The sequence below is a fragment of the Saimiri boliviensis genome, chromosome 3 (assembly GCF_048565385.1).
Source record: "Saimiri boliviensis isolate mSaiBol1 chromosome 3, mSaiBol1.pri, whole genome shotgun sequence".
NCBI classification, from domain to species: domain Eukaryota; kingdom Metazoa; phylum Chordata; class Mammalia; order Primates; family Cebidae; genus Saimiri; species Saimiri boliviensis.
In genome coordinates, this window is record NC_133451.1 from 119,150,521 (window position 1) to 119,170,681 (window position 20,161).

General features: G+C 46.0%; 1 protein-coding gene and 1 long non-coding RNA gene across 3 annotated transcripts; one reads left to right on the forward strand and one right to left on the reverse strand.

Annotated features, from left to right (window-relative positions):
• Positions 1-211: 211 nt before the first annotated feature.
• Positions 212-2,016, reverse strand: LOC141583926 (uncharacterized). The gene is made up of 2 exons (XR_012516761.1): positions 1,900-2,016; positions 212-481 (listed from the first exon to the last, which is right to left on the reverse strand). It is a non-coding gene; the product is annotated as an uncharacterized LOC141583926 (long non-coding RNA).
• A 362-nt stretch (positions 2,017-2,378) lies between these two features.
• ZFP42 (ZFP42 zinc finger protein) lies at positions 2,379-18,924 on the forward strand. Of its 2 annotated transcripts, none has more exons than XM_039468478.2 (3): positions 2,379-2,482; positions 7,226-7,303; positions 10,326-18,924. In XM_039468478.2, exon 3 carries the CDS (start codon positions 10,426-10,428, stop codon positions 11,350-11,352), a length of 927 nt encoding a protein of 308 aa, XP_039324412.1. In that variant the 5' UTR covers positions 2,379-2,482; positions 7,226-7,303; positions 10,326-10,425; the 3' UTR covers positions 11,353-18,924. The 2 variants fall into 2 exon arrangements, with proteins under 2 accessions (XP_039324412.1, XP_039324413.1); XM_039468479.2 differs by having other exon boundaries at positions 10,329-18,924.
• The last annotated feature ends 1,237 nt before the right edge of the window (positions 18,925-20,161 follow it).

The following is a 20,161-nucleotide window of genomic DNA, read 5'->3' on the forward strand; positions in this document are numbered from 1 at the left end:
GAGGCTCTGCCCTCCACGATGATTCCTGCAGATCAGGGAAACCTTCCCTAAATTCCAGCTCTCCTACGTGGGCTCTCAGAGCACACACCTGTCCTTCATTGTGCTAATAATAGCAGCTTTGTGACTTTTACAAGCATGGTTATTTGGCTGGTATCCTCCAACTCTGTCTTTATTCAACATGTGAATATTTTGTTCACCACAAATTTTTGCATTAATTTCGATTCATTTACATGCCATGTTAAAATATTACTAATACTGATTACTGGGGTTTTTGTTTTTTGTTTTTTGTTTGTTTGTTTTTTGTTTTTTTTGTTTTTGGCATCCCTTAAATTTGCTGCAGACCAGTGAGTTACTCACCTCAATCTAGTTCTTACCCTGCTGTTCTGACCCGGCCATTCTGCATTCCAACCCCAGGAGGCCAGTATACTTACCCACCGGGGCCCAGAACCTCCGCCCGCCCATCTAGGGCAGAAGCACAAATCTGTGTAGAGTGAATTAACGCATATTTATAGTTTTTGCATTTTAAGGGTTTTAAAGAAAATACTGATTTGTAAAACAGATAAAATTGTCAAAATACAATTTTTTTTTAAATGGCCATGATGCTTTTGGCAGAAGAATCACCATGACTAAAATTCCAGCAATCCAAGTTGTTTCTATGCACCACCCTCTTTGTGGTCAATTTCAAAAGACAACCCACTTTTGTTTCACAGTTTAATTGGTTCTCTAGCTCATTTAGGAGAAACTAAATTTCCTTTGAGCTGAGTTCATGTCACAACAGATGAGTTCATTCATTCTGGTTTACTTCTTCAGGGCCCTGGAAAGGAAAGCTGAAGGATAATGGGAGCAAAAATAATACATTAAGAGGTGCGGCGTGAAATGTAGAATTAGGTTTCTAAACCTGCTGTCTGATTCCCAAACAGAGCCACACCCCAGTGACCAGATGGAATCCGTGGTAGGGGAGGGGATCTAGGTTAAAGTATGCGCTGTGTGGTTAAGGGAGTGATCAAGGGTGGTTTCCTTAACCCAAAGAAAGGGTCCTCTGCTTCGACTGTGTGTTTCATGTAGTGAGGAAAGGGGGCTTTCGATGACATTGCAACTTATTAAGGGCTTAGAGAGGAGGCTCTGTTCAAGATTTCTCAGTTATTGAAGTATTTCTTATTGAAAACCCAAATGTTAACATTTTTATCTCCACGGGAAAAAAAAATGGCTGGTGGAAACCTGATCTGAGAATGTGCCCCTGTTGTTTCAGAGACCACAGCAAGACAACACTGAGACAGGACCGAAGTTGTCTTTGACTGGTAAGTTCGCCTTCTAAGGTAACGGACCAAGGAAGCTTTACTAAAATCTGATTTCAAACGGAGGGGCCCCACTACGCCTACTGGAGGGGATCAGGGAATAATAAATATTTCCTTCATTGAAAATTCTGTCTTATTGCCAAACCTCAGAATTGAAGCTTATTCAGAAACAGACTTAAAAAAAAAATGGAGAACTGCTCCCCGGTACATATGCAGAAAAGCTTCAAGTCAACGCTTAGGAGGTTTTTGTTGTTGTTTTGTTTTGTTGTTTTTTTGAGACGGAGTCTGGCTCTGTCACTCAGGCTGGAGTGCAGTGGCCCGATCTCGGCTCACCGCAGCCTCGGCCTCCCGGGTTCAAGCGATTCTCCCCTCTCAGCCTCCCGAATAGCTGGGATTACAGGCTCGCACCCCCACCCCCGGCTAATTGTTGTATTTTTAGAAGAGACGGGGTTTCACCACGTTGGCCAGGCTGGTCTCGAACTCCTGACCCATGTTATCCGCCCACCTCGGCCTCCCAAAGTGCTGGGATCACAGGCCTGAGCAGCCGCGTCCGGCCTAAAAGCGTAAACGTGATTCTGTTCCACGGACGTGTGTGAGAACTCACCACGTGCTAACGCCGGGCGTCCCGGCGCAGGAGGCTCCACGTGGCTAATGCGCAGCGCCCCGCGGCCGGCCGAGGAGAGAACGCGGGGGGCAGGGGGCCCTGGCCGAGGGGAGAACGCGGGGGCGGGGGGTCGGGCCTAGGGGAGAACGCGGGGGTGGGGGGCCGGGAGCCGAGGGGCGAACGCGGGGGCGGAGGATCGGGGGCCCAAGCCGAGGGGAGAACGCGGGGGCGGGGGCTCGGGGCTCGGGCCGAGGGGAGAACGCGGGGGCAGGGGATCGGGGGCCGGGCCGAGGGGGGTGCCGGGGCCCCGGGGTGAAGGTGGCGCGCTGCTCGGGTGCCGGGAGCACAAGGAGCGCGCGGGCCCGGGGGCTCCCGGGCGGCTCCCAGGGCGGGGAGGGCCACGCCCTCCGCGGGCCACGCCCTCCCCACCCCGGCGGGGCCGCGTAGGTGCGGCCGGATTAGCTCGCGTCAGGCGGAGGTGGGTCCCGGGAGGGGCGCGGGGCGCGCAAGTTCCCAGCGCGGTCTCCTTTGTCTCGGTCTGCGGAGACGTGGCGGCGCGGGAAGTGCGCTCGGCGGTCTCACGGTGAGTCTTTCCCACGGACGTTCCCGGGTGGGGAGAACCGGGTGTGTCGGTCGCCGCCGAGGCCGCGCGGGTCCGCGGGGCTGGAAGGTCACGGGGCGGGGGGCGCCGTTCGCACTCCGGGACCGGGCGGGCCGGCCTCCCCGAGGACTTCCAGGCGTGGCCTCGCGGCGGCCCGTGGCTGTCGTGGATCTGTGGCCTCAAACTTTGGAAACAGGCGGACGGGGAATTAATAACTCCAGAAAGCGATGGTCTGGTGGAGATTTCCGGAGCTGCGCTTTTTATTTTGTGTACTTGCATTAAGTTTTCAAACAAGATTAAAAGTGCAACTTAGGAAATCTAGTTGCATTTTTAAAATACATATATACATTTTAAAATATATATGTTTTTTTAAGATGGAGTCTCGCTCTTGTCACCCAGGCTGGAGTGCAGTGGCGGGATCTCGGCTCACTGCAACCCTCGCCTCCGGGTTCAAGCGATTCTCTGCCTCAGCCTCCGGAGTAGCTGGGACTACAGGCACCTGCCACCAAGCCTGCCTAATTTTTTTTTTTTTTTTTTTTTTTTTTTTTGGTACTTTTAGTAGAGACGGAGTTGCACCATCTTGGCCAGGCTGCTCTTGAACTCCTGACCTCGTGATCCAGCCGCCTCGGCCTCCCAAAGTGCTGGGATTACAGGCGCGAACCACTGCGCCTGGCTAAATATATTTATTTACAGTATATGCGTAGGTCTCTTTTATATCAACATGCTTGCATTGCGATCAAAACACCAGTCTCTTCCCGTCCTTTCCTCTCCACTTGTCTCTGTAAATGGCAATACCCTCCACCCAAATTACTCTAGCAAAAAACCTAGGAGACTCGTTTTTTTGTTGCTTTGTTTTTAAGACGGAGTCTCCTCTGTCTCCCAGGCTGGGCTGCAGTGGCGCCATCTCGGCTCACTGCAACCTCCGCCTCCCAGGTTCAAGCGATTCTCCTTCATCAGCCTCCGAATAGCTGAGATTACAGGTGTGCCCCACCGCGTCCGGCTATTTGCTGTATTTTTAGTAGAGACGGAGTTTCCCTATGTTGGTCTGGGTGGTCTCGAACTCCTGACCTCAGGTGATCCGCCCGCCTCGACCTCCCAAAGTGCTGGGGTTTCAGGCGGGAGCCACCGCGCCCGGCCCGAAACTCATTTTTGATTCCCGTTTCCCTCCCGCCCTTCCGGAGGTGGAGGTGGAGGGGGTTCTTTCTCCCGCTTTCCTGCCCTCCCTGCGTTTCCTCTCCTCTGCCGCCACCTGCTCCAAACCACTCGCAGCCCTTCCCGGGATTCCTACATCTAATGGGGTTTTTCTGTTCTTCCCAAATCCATTCATTCTCCAGGCAGCGGCCCGGCCCATCTTTTAACCTGAGAAACCGTGCTGTTTGCGGGTTGGAAAGCCTGTAATGGCTTCCCTGGGTCTTGGAATGAAATGCAAATGGTCCCGCGGGGCACAGCCAGCCCCGCCCCGGGCCTGGTCCCAGCCCCCACCTTCCCGCTCGCCGCGCCGCTGGGAACCTGGAGCGCGGCCTGCTTCCCGCAGCCTCGAACCAGCGGCTTTCGCTGGTCTCTTCCCGCGCCAGGCACTTTTCCTGCTGCCCACATGTGGCTCCGATGTCCCCCTCCTTGGGGGCCGCTTCCAGACATTCATGCTCAAGTGGCGTCCCCGCTACTTCCGCTTTCATACTCTTTTTTTCTTAGCATTTTTCTCAGTCTGAAATGTTTTGGTTTTTTTTACCTTTTACTGTCAGGCCCGCAGCAAGCTCTGCGCTAACGAGGAACTTTGTGCCTTTTCCCCTAAGTTCGTCTGGAACAGTACGTGCTGCTAAATGTCGGGTGACTGAAAAAGTCAATGATGCGCCCCGAAAGTACCTGTGCCCCAGTTAAGCCAGTGCCGCTAAGTGTTCATTCCATATAAGATTTCGTCCACACCCGCTGTTTACCCGCGTTTTCCACGTGCAGTCAGGTTCCATCTAAGGACGTTTCAGTGGGTGAGCAACCACATGCACTATGCCGGTCCCATGAGATTATAAAAGAGCTGAAAAATTCCTGTGGCCCAGTGACTTTTTTTTTTGAGACAGGGCCCCACTCTGTCACACAGGCTGGCGTGCAGTAGCCTGATCTCAACTCGCTGCAACCTCCCCCTCCAGTGTTGAAGCGATTCTCCTGCCTCAGCCTCCTAAGTAGCTGGAATTACAGGCATGCGCCACTATGCCCCGCTAATTTTTGTATTTTTAGTAGAGACGGGGTTTCACCATGTTGGACACACTGGTCTCAAACTCTTGACCTCAGATGATCTACCCGCCTCAGCCTCCCAAAGTGCTGGGATCATATCTTGATCGTGAATTTATGTAGGCGTAGGCTCATCTGTGTGTTTGTATCTAAAGTTTTTAAGGTAAAAGTTTTTAAAAGCTAAAAAAAAAAAATTAAACATAGACAAAATCTTATAGAATGATAATATAAAGAAAAAATATTTTTGTACGTTTGAAAAAATGTTTTAAGCTAAGTGTTACTACAAAAGAGGATGTTTACAAACTTTTTTTTTTTTTTTTTAAGATGGTTTTACCATGTTGGCCAGGATGGTCTCTAACTCCCGACCTCAAGTGATCCACCCACCGCAGCCTCCCAAAGTGCTAGCCTTACAGGCATGAGCCACCACGCCCAGCTACAAACTTTAAAGGTGTATAAAGTTAAAGACAGGCCGGGGGTCATGGCCCACGCCTGTAATCCCAACACTTTGGAGAGCTGAGGCAGGCGGATCGCCTAAGGTTGGAGTTCGAGATCAGCCTAGGCAACATAGAGAAACCCCGTCTCTACTAAAAATACAAAATTAGCCGGGCATGGTGGCGCATGACTGTAGTTCCAGCTGCTCGGGAGGCTGAGGTTGCTGTGAGCTGAGATCATCCCGTTGCGCGCGGCCTGGGCAACCAGAGGAAAGTCTCAAAGATAAAAATAAAAAATAAAAAGTTAAAATGTTATAGTAAGTAAAGCTAATTTATTATTCCAGAAAGACAAATTTTTAAATAAGTTTTAAAATGTGCCTGTGTGTGCAGTGCTTACAAAGCCTACAGCGCATACAGTGGTGTCCCCAGGCCTTCAGGTTCACTCAGCACTCACTCGCCTAGAGCCACTGCCAGTCCTGTGAGCTCCGTTCATGGATGTGCTCTACACAGGTGCACCGTTTTTCGTCTTTTGTACAGGAGTTTTCGTGTTTACATATGTTCATATGCACAAATACTGTTGTGTCACTGTTGCCTGCCATACTCAGTGCTGTAACATGCTGTGCACACTTACAGCCTAAAAGCGACAGGCCCTACCATGTCACCGGGTGTGCTGCCGGCTGTGCCATTTAGGTCTGCGTAGGCGCTGATGACACAGAACCTAAAGATTTATTTCTCAGAACATAATTACTGTCTTGAGTGATGCGTGACTAGTTGTTTCTGCTAACAGAAATTTGCTCACCAGATAAACAGTTTTCTTATAGTAAATTACCATGTTAATTTTATATGTCATCCTTCCAAACTTGTATATTGCTATGAGAAATAGCATAATGCTCGGAGACCTGAAAGATAAGAATTTAGCTTAGAAAGGTAAGGACCACCCCAAGCGGTGGCTCACGCCTGTAATCCCAGCACTTTGGGAGGCCGTGGCAAGCAGATCACCTGAGGTTGGGAGTTCAAGACCAGCCTGGCCAACATGGGGAAACCCCAGCTCTATTAAAGATACAAAATTAGCTGGGCGTGGTGGCTCATGCCTGTAATCCCAGCTACTAGGGAGGCTGGGGTAGGAGAATAGCTTGAACCGGGAGGCGGAGGTTGCGGTGAGCTGGGATTGCGCCATTGCACTCCAGCCTAAGCAACAAGAGCGAAACTCCGTCTCAGAAAAAAAAAGAAAAAGAAAAGTAAGGACCATATTTGAAATTCATAAAGAAGGTACCTCTCTTAGGAGGTACATTTTTTTTTTCCTTTTCTTTTTTTTTTTTTTTTTTTTTTGGAGGCGGAGTTTCGCTCTTGTTACCCAGGCTGGAGTGCAATGGCGCGATCTCGGCTCACCGCAACCTCCACCTCCTGGGTTCAGGCAATTCTCCCGCCTCAGCCTCCTGAGTATCTGGGATTACAGGCACGTGCCACCATGCCCAGCTAATTTTTTGTATTTTTAGTAGAGACGGGGTTTCACCATGTTGACCAGGATGGTCTCGATCTCTTGACCTCGTGATCCACCCGCCTCGGCCTCCCAAAGTGCTGGGATTACAGGCTTGAGCCAACGCGCCCGGCCCACCCTTTTCTTTGTTTTCTAAGACAAGCTCTCACTCTGTGACCCGGGTTGGAGTGCAGTGATGTGATGGCGACTCACTGCAGCCCTTGCCCTGCAGGTTCCACCCATCCTCCCACGGCCTCCCTTGGGAATTCAGACCTAACCATCGCTGAGCCGAAGTGTGGCTGTAGAGATAGGGTTTTGCCATTTTGCCTAGGCTGGTCTCCAACCCCTGGGCCCAAGGGATCCACCCGCCTCGGCCTCCCAAAATGCTGGGGTTACAGGCATGAGCCACCACGCCTGGCCTTAGGAATTCCTTTCTATATAACACCTTGCATTGTTAACAGCCAACTATTTTGAAACTTACACATTAAGTTACCTAAACTCTCAAATAAATTCCTAGTAAAGTAATGGTATAGGGCCGTTAAATCAGATCAACAGCACGATGACTAACGCATACTCGTGATTTCATCCCACTAGACAAATGTACTGAGCGCTGGAACCTGTATGTACAAAACAGAAGAAGACTTAGCTCCTGTAGTGCTCGCATTCCAGCAGGTAAGACAGACTTGAAGGAAAGGATACCAGAGGTCTGATCAGTGTCAGATAGGGAGCTAGGGGGACATTTAGCTTTAGAACTCAACTGAGCCTGAGAATTCAGAGAAGCCTGCCTGAGGAGGTGGTATTGGGCCTCTGAAGTATGAATGGGAGAGAAGCCTCTGCATGTTGGGGGGTGGGCAGTGTTTTAGTGAGAAAAAAAAAAGCATTTGCAATGGACCGATTCCACGATTTATTGGAAAAAGTTTATTATGGCTGAATAATGAAATGGAAGAGCTGGAGATGGCAAGAGGTGAGCTTGGAGAGAAAGCCAGGAGTCAATTAAATTGCAGTTACAGGCTTAGTATTATTTATCCAAAATGCTTGGGACCAGAAGTATTATGGATGTCAGATTTTTTTCACTGTTTGAATATTTGCAAAATACCCCATATGAGCATCCAAAGTCTAAAAATTCAAAAGCCAAAATGCTCCAATAAGCATCTTCTTTAAGTGTTATGACGGCACTCAGAAAGCTTTCAAACTTTGAGCGTTGCAGATCTTGGATTTTTCAGATTCGGCATGCACAAGCTGTGTGTTATGTGGACTAATTGGGGACAGTAGCTTTCTGTTTAATCCTAGTAATTACTCTCCAGAGGTGCTAGGATTGTGCTCCATAAATATTTTTTGAACTCCCTAGTTAATTTCACCTCTTTATTTTATTTTGTATTGCTATTTTTTTGTTTGTTTGTTTTTCAGACAGAGTCTCACTCTTACTGTCCAGGCTGGGTGCAGTGGTGCAGTCTTGGCTCACTGCAGCCTCAGCCTCCAGAGTAGCTGGGATTACAGGTGTGTGTCACCCGTTAATTTATTGTATTTTTAGTAGAGACAGAGTTTCGACATGTTGGCCAGCTGGTCTTAAACTCCTGACCTCAGGTGATCCACCAGCCTCGTGTTCTTAAAGTGCTGTCAGGCATTAGCTACCATACCCAGCCCTAATTTCACCTTTTTAAAGGACACAGCCCGGGTGCAATGGCTCATACCTGTAATCCCAGCACTTTGGGAAGCCAAGGCGGGCAGATACTTGAGGTCAAGAGTTCGAGACCAGCCTGGCCAACATGGTGAAATCCCATCTCTACTAAAAAATATAAAAATTAGCTGGGCGTGGTGGTGGGCAGCTGTCTGTAATCCCAGCTACTCAGGCGGCTGAGGCAGAATCACCTGAACCCGGGAGCTGGAGGTTGCAGTGAGCTGAGATTGCAGCACTGTACTCCAGCCTGGGCGACAAGAGCGAAACACCATCTCAAAAAAAATAAATAAATAAAACTAAGGACACAAAAAATAATAACATTGGTAGCATTTCACATATATGTAATACATATTTTTAATACATTTTAAGAAAACTTAAGCCCTTCCCTTGCAGTTGAAACACATTTCATTTTTATTATATACATTTGTTTTTTTACCAAAAGTAAATGGCACGCTTCTGTGTAGGTGTTGTTTTTTTAATGTGGCTGTTTAAAAGTATTTTCAAGCTGTTAATTTTCATCCCACAACTTCTTCCTCTTTTTTAAAAGCATATAATTTTTCTTCCTACAGAAAGACATCAGGACAATAAATAGGGAGGTCTTTTATCAGGCACACAATTATAACATTAAGCAAGAAACTTTTATAATAGAAGCAGTAACATATTCATGCTATAACTTTTATAATGTTGCTGTTAGATTTTTCTTTTTTTGAGACTGAGTCCAGCTCTGTCGCCAGGCTGGAGTGTAGTGCCAGGATCTCGGCTCACCGCAACCTCTACCTCCCAGGTTCAGGTGATTCCCTGAAGTCCTCCCGAGTAGCTGGGACTACAGGCGCATGCCACTACGCCCAGCTAACTTTTTGTATTTTAGTAGAGATGGGGTTTCACCATGTTAGCCAGGATGGCCTCAATCTCCTGACCTCGATCCGCCCGCCTCGGCCTCCCGAAGTGCTGGGATCACAGGTGCGTGCCACCGTGCCCAGCCTGCTGTTAGATTTTTAAGGAAATGATGGGAAAGTCTTCAGGGCCAAGCCACCCTGAGCCTTTATTTTGGCGTGGATTCCTAAAAGGTGGGAGCACCATGAATTTCATGTGTCTCATTCTGCGGATCCCACCTTCAGAACAATCGGTGGACACACAACGACCCGTGGGCCTGTCTCCCTGTTTTATTAGAGCACAGCCAGCCTCCTTCCTCATGTCACCTGACGCCTTCTGCGCTACAGTGGCGACGCTGAATAATTCCACCAGACACCACACGACCCAGAAAGCTAAAATCTGGCCCTTTACAGAAAACGATTACCACCCCGATCTAGAAAGAACCTGGCACATAGCAGGATCCAACATATATTATAGAATGAATAAAAAGGTAATAAAATAAGACAAGCTCGCATAGCAGTCAGCATTTGCTGTGCGCCATGATCTGTGCTAAGCACTTCACGTGCATTATTTAATTTGAATTTCATGGCAGCATTACATAAGAAAACAAGACTTGCTGCCTCACCCACCTTCAGGCTTTTAACCAACTGCCACTAACCGCCTCAGTGAAGGTTTGCCTGAGTGCCCTATTTAATGTGGCAGGCTTCTGCGTCCTACCAGCCCCTGCTAGGAAAGTGCCAGCTTACTCTCTTGCACGTAGTCACCTTGTAATGCGTGACACATATTGCTGATATGTTTCCTGTGCTCGTGAGTATGCCTGCTCCGTGGAGGCGTAGATGTTTGTACGCCTGCTTACTGACGGATCACAGACTGTGTAGCCTAAAGTAGAGCTAGCACATAGTTCCACGAGTACGTGTCAGGTGAGCAGAGTAGACGGAGAGAATTCCTGTAACGTGTGGGGACACCCAGGTAAGATCTGTTTATGACACGTCTTACTCAGGAGCTCATTCTCTGTCTTTTGGTTAGTCTATCGGAGAAGATGGAAATGTAGCCATTCGATTACTGGAAAACGTGTTCGGGGTTAGTTTTTGACAGTGGCTCTGATGCTGGAATCTATTTTAACTGAAGGTTATTATCGTAAAGCAGGTGTTTGCTGAAGACAGCTCACCCAGATCACTACTACCTGGAGGTGATTGATATAGATCCTGGTGTAAACCGTCAAGGAGGCCCCAGGCAGAAAAATATGAGCCAGCAAGTGAAGACAAGGGCCCAGGTAAGGGCCCAGAAAGGGCTGAATGGGAGAGCTGCCGATGGGCTCAAGCCGAGGCAGAGCCAGGCCAGCCAAGACCTGCAGGCAGAAACGGAGTCCGTCAGCGCGGTGTGGGCCGTGTGTGACGACGGGGTGTGCCCCGAGCCTGGCCTTCGGGCTCCTGGAGACGATGATTTCTTGGACTGTTACATAGAGTGCATCGTAAGGGGTGAGTTCGCTCAACCCAGCCTGGAAGAGGACACACTTTTTATGTCCTTGCAATACCTAAAGAAAGAATCAGAACAAGAGCTTGCTCAAAAGGTTCTCGAAGCGAGCTCCCTTCTCGATTGTTCTTTGGAAGAATATGCGAATAAAGGGGTAAAGGAAGAGCTTCCTCAGAAGGTTGTTGGAGAGGATTTGCTTGAGTATCCTGAGTACACGACCGGCAAGAAGCTTCCACCTGGAGGAATGCCTGGCATGGACCTAGCAGATCCTGAACAGCTCGCAGAACTTGCGAGCACGCAGTGCCCGGTAAATAAGGAGTGTGGCCGTCCGGGCCCCATTGCTTGTCCTCAGAGTGGATGCACCAGAAAGCTGAGGGATCTGGCTGCCCTGAGAAAGCATCGCGTCGTTCACGGGCCCCGAAACCACGTCTGTGCAGAGTGTGGGAAGGCGTTCACTGAGAGCTCAAAGCTGAAAAGGCATTTCCTGGTTCACACTGGAGAGCGGCCGTTCCAGTGCACGTTCGCAGGCTGCGGAAAGCGCTTCTCCCTGGATTTCAATTTGCGTACACACGTGCGCATCCACACCGGGGAGAAACGCTTTCTGTGTCCCTTTGAAGGCTGTAGCAAGAAGTTTACTCAGTCAAGTAACCTGAAAGCCCACATCCTCACTCATGCAGATGTGAGCAAGAATGAATGAAAAAGATGGAAAATAGTCCTTCGACAGGATAACCTTGTTAACGGAAGGGATCAGTGACAAATGTGCCTCATTGATCATGGTTTTTTTTTTGTTTGTTTTTTAATTTTTTATTTTTTTGAGATGTGGTGTGATCTCGGCTCACTGTAACCTCTGACTCCTGGGTTCAAGTGGTTCTCCTGCCTCATCCTCCCAAGTAGCTGAGCACATGCCACCACGCCCAGCTAATTTTTGTATTTCATAGAAACGAAATTTCACCATGTTGGCCAGGATGGTCTCGATCCCTTGACCTTATGATCCACCTGCCTCGGCCTCCCAAAGTGTTGGGATTACAGTTGTGAGACACCTCGCCCAGCCTAGGAAGGATTTGTTTTGTTTTGTTTTTTGAGACGGAATTTCGCTCTTGTTACCCAGGCTGGAGTGCAATGGCTCGATCTCGGCTCACCACAACCTCCGCCTCCTGGGTTCAGGCAATTCTGCCTCAGCCTCCTGAGTACCTGGGACTACAGGCCGCGCCACCATGCCCAGCTAATTTTTTGTATTTTTAATAGAGATGGTGTTTCACCATGTTGACCAGGATGGTCTCGATCTCTTGACCTCTTGATCCACCCGCCTCGGCCTCCCAAAGTGCTGGGATTACAGGCATCAGCCACCACGCCCAGCAGGAAGGAATTTTTAAATCAATATTGCAACCCCAAAAGCAGTTATAACTTGGTGTCACTAAGATGCTCCTGCACTTTGTGATACCATTTTAAGAATATTGCGTATTCCAAAAGTGTGCTTCCAACCGGAAGGTCAGTGATCAATTGACTCCAAAAGCGTAACCTTTAATATATTATCTATTGGCTTGTTGGATATAAGACTTACTTTCATGTCCTATAAATATGAAAATAACTCTGATTTTTAATTATGTAGTTTCCATTTGCTTAGCTTTTGCCTTTTAAATATATACTTCAGCCAGTCACAGCAGTTCACGCCTGTAATCCTAACACTTTGGGAGGCCAAGGTGGGGCGGGTCACAAGATCAGGAGTCTGAGACCAGCCTCACCAATATGGCGAAACCCCATAGCTACTAAAAATACAAAAAATTAGCGGGTGGGGTGGCGTCACCTGTAGTCCCAGCTACTTGGGAGGCTGAGGCAGGAGAATGGCTTGAACCCAGGAGTCAGAGGTTGCAGTGAGCCTGAATTGTGCAACTGCACTCCAGCCTGGGCAACAGAGCAAGACTCCTTCTCAAAATAGAAAAAAGCAAAACTCAACAGACTTGACGTTTAGTGTAGGTGAGGTATAATAGTTTTCTAGAGCTGCCATGGGTGGCTTAGCAGAAATGTGTTGTCTGGTTCTGGAGGCTGGAGTCCAAAACCCGGGTGTTGGCAGGGTTGGTTCCTTCTGAGGCTGGGAGGGAAGGGCTGCCCGGGCCTCACTTTTCGGCTTTTGGTGACTGTGTCATGTTCACATGGCATTCACCCTTTACCCCACATCCCTTCCCTCTGTGCCTGTGCCCAAACGTCCTCTTGCAAGGACAACAGTCATGGGATTAGCACCCATGCTGATGACCTCATGTTAACTTGACAACCTCTGTAAGGACCTACCTTCAAATAGTCACATGCTGAGAGTTATTTGCACTAATGTACAAAGGGATTGTTAAGGATGTTAACCGATTCGGATTTTTAATAGTAATGAACCCATAATTTAAATGTCCATTAAGGGGAAACAGGCTGCATAATTCATGCTACTTTTGTTCAACAGAAAATGTGCAAGTCTCCTTCAGGTAGAGGGCCGCAGCTGGAGGGGGGAGGGAAGCCACAGGATAAGAGGACATTTCCTGTTACGAATAGATGAGACGGGAGATGGTGTATTTAGTTCCTGTGGAAGACAATTCAGAGAAAGTGGTTGCCGATGGATAAGGGGAGAAACTGAAGACAGCTGATAAAAATAAAGTCCAAGATGGGGATTACTTAGTAACTTTATCATTATTAAGTAAATCCCTGATTGGAATCCTCTCATAATGACCAAAAATATGCAGCCATCAAACTTGAAATGGATCTTTCCCCCAGAATTAATGTGACAATCGGGTATAATTAAAATAACCATATTTCTTTGATTTTTAAGATTTAAGATGCACTGGAGGTCATACTAAGAGTACCATTAATTTAATGACTTTCAGGAAATAACAATACTCCACTAAGTAAATGTATCAAGATTCAACTCAATCTTTAAAATGCCAAAATCTGAAACAAATACTGTCTTTAAAACAACATTTTAACATCAATATGAACTGATTGGACTGTGGACGATGGAAATTATTTTTTTCTTATTTTTTTGAGACAGAGTCTCGCTCTGTTGCCCAGGCTGGAGTGCAGTGGCATGATCTTGGCTCACTGCAACCTCCGTCTCCTGGGTTCAAGCAATTCTCCTGCCTCTGCTTCCTGAGTAGCTGGAAGAAAGGCACCTGCCACCCCACCCAGCTAATTTGTTATATTTTTTAGTAGAGACAGGGTTTTTCCATGTTACTCAGAATGGTCTTGAACATCTGACCTCACGATCTGCCCACCTTGGCTTCCCAAAAGGCTGGGATTACAGGTGGGAGCCACCACACCTGGCTGAGATTATTTCTTAATTTGGTATAGAATGTCTAGTATCATTTTTATAGAAATGTGGGTACTGAGTCACTAATGGGAACACTGGGTACATAATCCATTTGTAATTCTGGAATTCCCTCCAAATCAAACACCTGAGTATAGAACTTAGGATGGAAATTTGGTATTTGATCAAGATGATAGAGCATATTCTCGGTTTTGGTAGATTGTGTGTGATTTGCTCTTCTTTGGATTTCTACTTCATGAATTCGGATTTCTACCTAATGAATTAGGACAGAAACCTCTGAAGAACAGGCAGAAGGCAGGGTAGGCAGAAGCCCTCAAGACCAGAGGAAGTCAGTGGTGATTACTTTTGGAAAGCAGGAAGAGATGTATGCCTGTGTTATATGTATATGCACACACAAACACGTTTTTTTCTTTTAATGAGAATATGTTAATCTGTTAAAGTTGTTCATCTTTATTTCAGAGTAATCATATTTTATACAAAAATGAGTAACACTTCTTATTGGCCATTTTGAGCTGTATTTGAATTTAACTTTGATAATTTTATTAAAGGTAATTTTTAAGGCATATTAAGCTCCATTTTTACACATTTATTCATTCCCTAACTTACTAAGTGCTTACTGTTGCCTCTGTTAGTGGCACCAAGAAAGTGATGAACTCTGCCTTAAGGTGTTCAGTTTATCAGTTCTCCTTTACACCACGTATTGCCAATCAGAAAAAGAAACCAAGAAAACAATCCCATTTAGAATAGAATCCAATGGAACAGAAGAAGTGAAAGATAAATATGTCCAAAAGTGTCAACATTGTGTCAACGGAAGACACAAGCCCGAGAGCTGAGATGCTGAGCACCAAGAGGGCTGGAGATCTTTCTTCCTGAACTGTGAACGTTTCTGAAAGGCAGACCAGGCACTACACAGCGGGAGCCAGTCTCCCCACCCCTGTTTCTGTTCAGCTCCTTTCTAGAGCTGAAGGGTCCAAAACTCAGTGTTAACGACTCTAAAGCTTAAATGTGCAAGGAACAGCAATCAGAAAATGCTTCTGTCTGGGTCCCAGGCCTCACTTAGGATATCCTGACTGAGGAACAGGATGCTACTCGGCTCGCTCCCTAGCTGTTTATTTTTTTAAAACAAGAATTCAGTGTTGATTTGTGTGAAGAAGAAAGATACTGCTCCTGCAGTTTAGCCGCTGCTGTTTGGTGGTCAGCCTCTTCCTTCAGCAGTAGTCAGCTGGATGGCCTTTGCCCAGGGCTGGGAAATCCAAGGTGTATTACCATTGCCAGTGACAGAAATGTTGGAAAGGCTCGTGGCAAAGCTGTTGTCACTGGCCCCTTCACATGCACCACACTGAAGGAACCAGGCTGTCTCCCTGTTGGTGATCATACCAGCAGTCACCACACACGGTGCCCGTGTTGAATTGGATAAAGTTGATTCTCTTGCCCGTCCCTGAATCAGTCTGCACAGTACCGTTTGCCCTGATGCAAGGGTCTGGGTGCAGATGGTCCCCGCATCATGAGTCGCCGGGTGTGGAATTCCTCCATCCCCACAGTAATCCTCACTGCCTCTTCCTCCGTGGCGGCGGTGAGTGGCTAAACGGCTCTTGGTGTCATAGACCAGGCAGAAATGCTCACCTGTCTGCTCGATGCTGATGACAATCCATAAGTCCAGAAGCGTTTGTGCTGTCCGCTCGAACCTGGCATCAGTTCTGATGAACTGTTGCATCCACATCTTCTTTACCTTGTCTCCAGTCAACGTGTGCTTGAGTCTGTTCCCTCAGCTTGTGGAGACCTGTCCATGGACGAGGGGCAGGAGTTTGTCGCGCGTCCAATGCTTCCACGCTACAGCTTCAAGTGCTTCTTGGGGCCCCTGGCTGTGGCGAAACTTGGTGACGGAAGAGTTCTAGCTGTTTTTGTTTTTAATTTTCTTCTGAAGAGGAACACTAAGAATGGAAGAGGAAGAAAGCATGTGGATGCGTTGGAAAAAAGGAAAAGGGGAAAGGTTAGCTAATGAGGGTATGTCACCTGGAATCCTGTGTTCATGGTTCAGGAAGAAAAATAGGCTCTCCACATTTGTATTTTAGATCAGAACCAACACGAGATACCTGAACACATATCCATGGAAAACTGGAAAAAAGTCTCAGTTCATCCAGCTTTTCATGTTTCCAGATACTGGCATTTGACAAACCCCAAATCCTGATAAATGAATAAATACTTTTTTCTGTTTTCAAGGTGGCATTCAGCTTTGTGGTCTATAAACAACAAACAGAATCTTACATAAATACGATCATTTAAGTTTCTTATCATGTTTGTTTAAGATGTATGTGCTGAGCCGAGTGCGATGACTCACGCATGTAATCCCAGCGCTTTGGGAGGTGAAGGCGGATCACCTGAGGTCAGGAGTTCAAGACCAGCCTGGCCAACATGGTGAAACCTGGTCTCTACTAAAAATGCAAAACTTGGCCGGGCACAGTGGCTCACGCCTGTAATCCTAGCACTCTGGGAGGCCAAGGCGGGTGGATCACCTGAGGTCGGGAGTTCAAGACTAGCCTGACCAACATAGTGAAACCCCATCTTTAAAAAAATAATAATAAAATAAAAATGCAAAACTTAGCCAGGTTTGGTGGAGCATGCTTGTAATCCCAGTTACTCAGGAGGCTGAGGCAGGAGAATCACTTGAACCTTGCAGTGAGCCAAGATCACGCCACTGCACTCCATCCTGGGTGACAAAAAAAAAATTTTTTTTTTTAAAGGATGGATGTGCTGTTTTGATATCCATGTAGTTATATGATAGCTGTCAAGAAAACCCATCATCCTTTCTCAATTATCTTTTGTGTATGTAGTAAAAGCAACTAAAATCTACTCGGCAAATTTTGAGTCATGAATACTACAATATTAACTGTTACCTTCATGCTGTGCCTTACGTTTCTTGGCCATGCTATCTAACCGCACGTTTATACCCTTTGCTTATTTCTTCCTCTACCACTGCATTTCGGGTCACTACCATTTCTGCTCTGTTTCTGTGTATTTGCCTTTTTTTTTTAAGTTTCCACATATCAGTGAGATTATGTAGTATTCTTCTTTCTGCATTTGGTTTATTTCTCCAAGTTTGCCCATGTTGTAGCAAAGGCAGTAACCCTTTTTAAAGTCTGAATAATATTCTGTGTGCATATGTGCACCATGATTGCCTTATTCATGTGTTCATGGACATGTGGATTACTTCATTTCTTGACCATTGTGAATAACGCTGCAGTGAAGATGGAAGCGCAGGCATTTTCATGCGGTGGTGACTTCATTTCCTCTGCATATATGCCCAGAAGGGGAATTCTGGGTCACATGATAGTCCTGCTTTTAGTGTTTGGAGAAATTTCCATACTGTTTCCCACCAGTAGTGTGCAAGAATTCACTTCCCTCCACGTCTTTGTCAACACTGGTTATTCTTTGTCTCTTTGATAGTGCCATTCCGACAGGTGTGAGGTAGGATTTCATTGTGGTTTTGATTTGCATTTCTCTGATTAGTGCTGCTGAACACCTTTTCATATACCTGTATGTCTTTCAAGCTATGTCTGTTCAAGTCTGCTGCTGTTTTTTTCTTTTTTAAGAGACGGTCTCACTATGTTGTTCAGGCTAGTCTTGAACTCCTGACCTCAAGCAATCCTCCTCAGCCTCCCAAAGTACTGGGATTGCAGGTGTGAGGCACTGTGCCTGACCCCTTGCCCATTTTTTAAATCAAGGTTTTTTTTGTGGTGAGTGGTGTGGGTTCCTTGTATTTTTTGACTAACCTCTATCAGATATTTGGTCTGCAAATACTTTCTCCCAATCCATAGGCTGCCTTTTCATTTTGTTAATGTTTTGTTTGCTTGCAGAAGCTTTCTAGTTTGATGTAGCCCCACTTGTTAATTTTTGCTTCGAGTTGATTTTTGTGTGTCTGGTATACGTAATAGTTCAGTTTCATTTTGCATGTGAATGTGCCGTTTTCCCAATACCATTTATTGAAGAGAGTAACTTTCCCCCCTTGCGTCTTTTCGTTGGCCTTGTTGAGAATTCTTATATATGCTTGGATTAATTTCTGGGTTCTCTATTCTGTTCCTTTGGTCTGTGTGTTTGTTTTTATGCTAGTACTGTAATATTTTGATTACTATAGTTTCGTAATATAATTTGAAATAAGGAAATGTGATACCAACTTTATTTTTCTTTCTAAAAATGTTTTTGGCTCTTTGGGGTCTTTAGTGGTCCTAAGCAAATCATAGAATTGTATCTTCTGTCCAAGCATGGTAGCTACCACCTGTAATCCCAGTACTTTGAGAGGCTGAACCAGGAGGATTGCTTGAGCCCGGGACTTCGAGGTTACAATGAGCTGTGATTCTGCCGCTGCTCTCCGGCCCGGGCAATAGGGTGAGACCCCTTCTCTTAAGGAAAAAAAAAAAAGAGAGAGAGAAAAGAGAAAAAATAAATTAAAAGATTAGTATTTTGATAGGAATTGTATGGAATCTGTAGATTGCTTTAGGTGATATGGACATTTTAACAATATTCTTCCAGTCCATGAACATGGGATATCATGACATTTATTTACATCTTCAGTTTCTTCAGCAATGTTGACACTTTTTGACATATGTATCTTTCCCTTCCTCTGCTCCATTTATTTTTAAGTATTTTATTCTTTTGGATTCTATTCTAAATGGGATTGTTTTCTTGGTTTCTTTTTCTGATAGACAATAATTGGCGTAAAGAAAGAACTGATTTTTTATTGCATTTTAGGTTTTGGGGTACATGTGAAGAACATGCAAGTTAGTTGCATAGGTACACATATGGCAGTGTGATTTGCTGCCTTTCCCCCCTTCACCTATATCTGGCATTTCTCCCCATGCTATCTCTCCCCACCTCCCCACCCCCCACTGTCCCTCCCCCATTTTCCCCCAACAGACCCCAAATAATTTTTTTTTAAAAAGACTTCTATAAAGTTGTAAAAATCATGTCATTTAAAAATAAACTGCATGCCGGGCGCGGTGGCTCAAGCCTGTAATCCCAGCACTTTGGGAGGCCGAGGCGGGTGGATCACGAGGTCGAGAGATCGAGACCATCCTGGTCAACATGGTGAAACCCTGTCTCTACTAAAAATACAAAAAATTAGCTGGGCATGGTGGCGTGTGCCTGTAATCCCAGCTACTCAGGAGGCTGAGGCAGGAGAATTGCCTGAACCCAGGAGGCGGAGGTTGCGGTGAGCCGAGATCGCGCCATTGCACTCCAGCCTGGGTAACAAGAGCGAAACTCCATCTCAAAAATAAATAAATAAATAAATAAAAATAAATAAATTGCACATTTTTTTGTCACACACAAAAAAGAAAGAACTGATGAACAAACTGAACATCTTAAGGCAGAGTACATCACTTTCTTGGTGTCACTAACAGAGGCCACAGTAAGCACTTAGTAAATTAGAGAATGAATAAAGGTGTAAAAATTGAGCTTAATATGCCTTAAAAATTACTTTTAACAAAATTATCGGCCTGGTATGGTGGCTCATGCCTGTAATACCAGCACTTGGGGAGGCCGAGGTGGGTGGATCATGAGGTCAGAAGTTCAAGACTAGCCTGGCCAGGATGATGAAACCCTGTCTCTACTAAAAATACAAAAAAATACCCAGGCACAGTGGCAGGTGCCTGTAATCCCAGGTACTCGGGAGGCTGAAGCAGGAGAATCACTTGAACCTGGCGGCAGAGGTTGCAGTGAGCCGAGATTGCACCGCTGCACTCCAGCCTGGGCGACAGAATGAGACTCCATCTCAAAAAAAAAAAAAAAAATTATCAAAATTAAATTCAAAATACAGCTCAAAATGGCCAATAAGTGGTACTCATTTTTGTATAAAATATGATTACTCTGAAATAAATGTGAACAACTTCAATAGATTAATATATTCTCATTAAAAGAAAAAAATGTGTTTTTGTGTGCATATACGTATAACAGGCACATATCTATTCCTGCTTTCCAAAAGTAATCACAACTAGTAGTTCTTAAATTATTTTGTTTGGTTATCCTTATTATGTAAGTGAAAATATCTTATATCTCATTATGGTTCTTTACCTTTCTTCTCTGTAAGAGACAGGAGACTGAGGTTTGTTCATCTTCCAGCATCTTGAATAATGAAGAACTCACCACTATGGAGAATGATAATTATCTACCAAGACTGTATTAGATAGGGATACCACCTACATTCCTACTT

Bases quoted from the DNA above. Each gene is read 5' to 3' on its own strand.
- ZFP42 (XM_039468478.2), top strand. From the start codon at position 10,426: ATGAGCCAGCAAGTGAAGACAAGGGCCCAGGTAAGGGCCCAGAAAGGG.